This window comes from Trametes versicolor (genome assembly GCF_000271585.1).
Source record: "Trametes versicolor FP-101664 SS1 unplaced genomic scaffold TRAVEscaffold_2, whole genome shotgun sequence".
NCBI lineage: Eukaryota > Fungi > Basidiomycota > Agaricomycetes > Polyporales > Polyporaceae > Trametes > Trametes versicolor.
In genome coordinates, this window is record NW_007360322.1 from 3,028,512 (window position 1) to 3,034,010 (window position 5,499).

The 5,499-nt window shown below is 58.6% G+C and overlaps 1 protein-coding gene across 1 annotated transcript; it reads right to left on the reverse strand.

Moving 5' to 3' along the window:
- Positions 1–4,505: 4,505 nt before the first annotated feature.
- On the reverse strand, positions 4,506–5,458 carry TRAVEDRAFT_43659 (uncharacterized protein; the record flags this gene model as incomplete). Its single annotated transcript, XM_008035698.1, has 2 exons — positions 4,506–4,742; positions 4,802–5,458. Coding segments are annotated over 2 exons (894 nt in total), but the record flags the coding sequence as incomplete, so codon positions are not given.
- Between the last annotated feature and the right edge of the window lie 41 nt (positions 5,459–5,499).

Consider the following 5,499-nt stretch of genomic DNA (forward strand, 5'->3'; position numbering starts at 1 on the left):
CGTACGGCTTCACTGAATCGGACGTGGAACAGAACGGGAACGAATCTTCGTTGCCGTGAAGTGAGTTCTAAGGAATACAGAGGGGAGCGCGTACTACGTACCTTCGTTGCCGTGAAGTGAGTTGGGCAACGAAGGGGGAGCGGGTCAGGTATATATAATGTGCGGGTGACAGCGGCCCAAACAGGCGTCAACGTTGGACTATCCGAGAAGCGAGCGGGGAGCGGGCGGGAAGCGAGCAGGTAGCGGGCGGGGGACGAGGATGAGGCGAGCGGGGAGCGGGCGGTAAGCGAGCGTGGCGTAGGTTCGTTCGTGTAACCCCAGCGCGGGGTTACATCACTCCGAGCATGCTCATTTGCTCGTGCGGTCCAGGTTCCGCTTGTCTAGTGCATGGAAATGGTATTAAACGATCCTTCAACCCCGCAACAGTGACCTGCACCCACACGCTATGAAGCTGGGAAGGGGCAAATCGCCTCTGGATGTAGATGAGAGTGCGGTACGCGATGGGCGTGCCACAGAAGTAATCTGCATGCCCATTCGATGGGCATGAACCAAGCTTTGGGCATTGCGATGCCTAGGATACCCCTGCCAATTAGTACGATGATCGCTCGGAAATAGCTCGCATAGTGTAATCATTGTAGCAAAAAGCTGGTCACTCAGGTGTCAACTGTTCTTGTGCCATAAAATTGTAAACATCCGATGCCGAGCATGGTCAAGGGCAGCAAATGTAGTCTGTCTTGAACACTGCCGGGGGTGAGCAGTCATCTTGAAGGGATTGAACGTCTGCAAGGCTGACGTATTTCTTTACTCTTTGTGCACGAGTACAATATAAATTATCATGATCACCCGGGAACACAAATATCGGGACTCGCAGTCGATGCTGGGAATGGCCTCACGCGCCGGACCACCTGTGCACGGCATGTTGTGTCCGAATCGACCATTGCACCGGTATCCTACATGTGCACCAGAGTAATATGCGGCCTGCTCTATTCTGCTAGTATGAGTGCTATCAAATGAGCATAACACGTGTGCAACAAGAAATAAGTCGGGGTTGAAAGCAGGAGTCAATCTAGCTCTCAGAGCTGCAGCGGCTTTGAACAACATTACCAAAATAGGCAGCTGTGTACACGCATATTTTGGCCGCAATCACTCGTGTGCACATCTTGCCATGCCACACTCTCAAACCACCGCAACGGGGATGTGCACAGTAGCCTCGCTGCGTCTCTTTCCGGCGTCAAGTATGATCATTAGCGGTACGCGAGCAAGTGACGCTTGCGCGGATCTTGACTGCGGGTCTATCCGCCAACACCGCGCCGGCCGCCTCGGGCTTGGAGTGGTCTGGACATCTTGAAATTAGATGCGACTGATAGCCGTCAGCGTACTACTGCTGTCGGGGTGCCTCACAACACACCCTGGATATTATTCTGCCCATAGGAAACAAGATTGCCAGTGGTAAAGAGGTTAGAAGTGGCAGGGAGTAGGAACTGCAGTGCAAGGAGCACTGTGCTCTATACACTACAGTTCCTGCACTCGCCAGTTCTCAGAGTATGACAGAGCCATGGCATTTCCTGAACCGGGTCCGATCACACCAAACCAAGTGCTACAATTGGTCCGGCACACGGAAATCATCTGGTACAGGCGAGAGCAAGTCTGGAACGGGACGATTGAATTGTGGCCGCCCCATAATAGCCGATTGCTATCATCCTTCCGCAGCACACCGCTCAGAAATACGTACATACTTGCTGCTGACCGAGTCAGGGTCAGCCGCGTGGCTGTAACCACCGCAGACGAACCAGAGAGACGTAGTTACAACTCATACGTGTTCCTCGACGTCCATGCTCCCCCGTCTCACCTGCCGCTCTGCCGCACCACCTGCCCCTTCCCTCGTCAATCTGTCATTCCAGCTCTACCGCCCCCACGAGCACGCCCATCGACAGCCTCAAAATCAGTGGAGGCGCATGCGGGAGTCATCGGAGGTCTCTGATGCGAGCAAGTTCGTAGGTCGGGGTCTGGCGACAGTATGGATGAGTGCATCTGTGTTTATGAATGGTAAGCCCTTCATTCTGGATACCGGAGGACAGTGAAGCTAACGTAGCCACCGGCGTACCCCGAGACGTCTTTGTGCCCACCTGGCGGCCCAATACCGTACAGGTGTCGTATTTGAGCGGCCGAGGGGAGTGATGCGCTCAGCGCCTTCCGGTTGTGTCCATGCTCGCAGCATAGGCCGGTGTGCGATGTGACTGACCGGACGAACAGTGCGGGACGCAGCAGAGTCTTCCTGCCACTCCGTACACAGCTTCCGTGCAGCTCTGCGGGGTGGACATCCACAGCATCTCTGCCATCCCACAATTACAACGTCGGCCCTCTTGCGCTTGGTGCGACGGTGCTTGGCATGCATGCAAGAGCCCAGGCGGCATCCCGAAAATGCGAGTCGGCGATGGAAGGAAGGGGGCGCTCCTGGAAAATGACTCTCCCAGGTGCGTCGTAAGCTTGTAACTTCTCAGGTTCGCTCAGCTGATAGCGTAGTTGTCCAGGCAAGCTGGACGCTTCTCGGGAAGCCCTGTGCTCGTCTCCTGAGGGTGCACGAGCAGCTCAAACCCCTCGCGCTGCCAGGAGCGCGCACTTCCGGGAGGCGGGGCGACAAGATACGCACGGTCTGCTCGCGCGGCGGCCTGCTGTTCGGGTACCAAGATACAGCAGGCTCGGCTTCATCAGCCACATACGGCGCGGGGGATCAACTCCTTCAACGTGTTCAGAACGGCCGGCGGTGCCCCTCGCAGGGGCGCAACTGTGCAGTATGCCTGTCTCCATGTCTCGACAAGGACGGCAGAGTGATCAATGACAAGACTTACAGATTATGAACCGGCGCGTGGTCAGGGTCATGCGACGCATGAGTTCGCGCGGTACGCCTTCGTCGGCAGCACTCAGTGGCAAGACCGCACGGTACAAATGCCCGAAACTCACGTTGTCCCGGGATCTTCCTGCTCACCTTCCCGCCTCCATCACGCGCATCTCGGTCAGTGGCAAACAGCGAGCGGGCGCTGGGGCGCGAATGTGGCACACTCGACAGCGGATGAGCAGCAATCTCGTGTTGCATGTGCGGGGGCAAGCGCTTATCGTGTTCAGCCTGCTCACATTTCCGCTTCCATCACGCCCAGTGGCGTGTAAGTGTGTGGGAAGCAGATGCGGGAAGCTCGGGGCAACGCCGTACCATGCGAGCAGTAATTTCGTGCCGCTAGCGCGCCTGGGAAGTCCGGGCGGAGGCGGAAACGAGGGCACCTCCGATCGCTTGGCTGTAGAAGGCACGGTACGTACCTTGATTTTCTTCTGCAGATTCGAAACTTGCGCTGACTTGTATCTTGCGCACGACCAGAACAGCCCCCAGGGACGAGCGCGAGCGAAGGAAGCGAGAGGGTGGTCGTGGAGTGAAGCCAAGGGTACGCGCGCGGCGCGACTTCTCGCACGAGCTGTGTCTGAATAGGCGCCCACGTCAAAGCAGACGGGCGAAGTTGTCTCGCCGCTCGTCTCGCTCTCCTACGACTACGGGGCGCTACTGGATACCTCTTCCTGCGTCGTCCGTGCTCATCTCGCATTCCAGTCGCTCTGCCCACATCCCATGCCCAGTACTTACTTCTCGCAGGCGTCGTTGTCTCTGGAGCGCCCGTTCCGCGTCCGGGACCCACCTTAGCGAGGCGCGGACGAACGCGCGGTATGTGCCCTGTCATGTTCTGGATTCCGGCTTGTGCTGACTCGTACAGCGTTGAGAACCGTATAACTAACGCCCCAGATCCGCAGAGTGAGACCGGGAGAGGGCGGCGGAAAGGTCGTGGTGGTGCAGAGGAGAGACGCGAGGCGCGCCGTGGACTTGGACACAGGATTGGCACATTAAGCGCCCGTGTCTTTTGGAGTGCGCGAAGTCGATTTCGCAGGGCTACGACTTTCGTACCGCTGCGTGCCTCTGTAGTATTGACCGTAGAACACCCCCAAATGCGATTTCTCTGTCCCTGCGATCTACGGAGTGCGCGTGCGAGCCCAGCGCGAACTGTGCTCTTCGGTGTTCTCCCCGCCTCCCTATGCACCGTGCGGGCGCGTAACAAGACCCCATTCATCGCGCAGAGGACACGAATCCATCTGGGAGATTCGAGTGCGCATCCCAGATACTCGGACACGCGAGATCCACCACCTCCCGCCCACTACCTCCGCCTCGAGGCTCGCACCTCACTCGCTAACACCGAGCACAGCCACCGCGGCGGACGCGCCGCCATCCGCGAGCAGTCGACTCCGAGTCACCCGCGCACACCGGTTCGTGGGTCGACGAACGAAATATATTGTCCTGTCTACGTATGTACATGCGCCGCCCGCGTGCCCCGCCGACCGACCCGCGCGCCATCTCGCACCTCCCCCGTCGCCTGCCTGCCTCGCACCCGCGCCGGCTTCGCGCCCGCACCCGCACCCGCGCCCGCGCGCCCAACCACCCGCCGTCAGGTACCTAACACGTGAAAGCAAGGTTAAGCCATTTCCGCGCCGGACATTGGCAGATAGACGCACTTGTGACCGTCGTCCGTGCCCAGCCAGTCGTTCACATAGAGGATGTAATCGTAATCTTCGTTGTCGTATCCGTCATTGTGCACCGGTTTGCTCGGCTTCGTGAGAACGCGACGAGGGTTATGTGTCGACTCGTACTTGAACTGCGGGTTGCAGATGTGGTACGTCTCGACGATATTTGTCGTCAGCTGCTTCAATGGCTGCGGGCGGTCGTATAATCAGCATCCGGCGATAGGGCATGTCTAATAATGACACGCACGGTCATCACGGTCCCGCTGGCGTCTACTCGTCGTCCAACCGGCTGGGGAATGAATGGCCTCAACTCCCGTTGATCACGTATACGTCTCAGGCCAGACGCTCTGCGCTTCGGCGGTGGTGGTTCCACGGTCATAGGTTGGTGTTCTTGTGCGAAAAACTGGGCCGAGCCGTGCGGAGAGTGACTGAACGACAAAGGCGTCGCCGGTTGCGACACGGACGTCTGGCGAGGATGCCGTTGCGCTGAGAGACTATTGTTGGAGGGCGCAGGACTTGTGGTATCCGTAGAGTAGCCGCCCGAGTAGAGGGAAGGCGGACCACCCGACTGTGGCGAGTATGCGGGTACTGGCGGCGAGACCGCCTCCCGCTTGACCTGCGAGTGCGAGCGCGAATGGGTTTGTGATTGGTAACCGCTCGTGGCGAACGGTTTCTGGTCCGTCGTCTGGTAGCCACCCCCCGCAAACGGCTTCTGCTCGCCTGTCTGATACGCACCTCCGATGAACGGTTTCTGCTCCGTCGTGGGCGAGTACGGGTAAGAGTTCGATGACGGCGAGGAGTACTGCTGTGGCGAATACGGGTCGAGCAGATTGTTGGATTGCGGAGCCCTATGGCGGGGACCGGGGGGCCCGCGACGAGCTAGAATCGTGCTGCGTTTGGCTTCTCTTGGGCGTGTGGATCGTAGGACCGGCGTAATAGGCATCC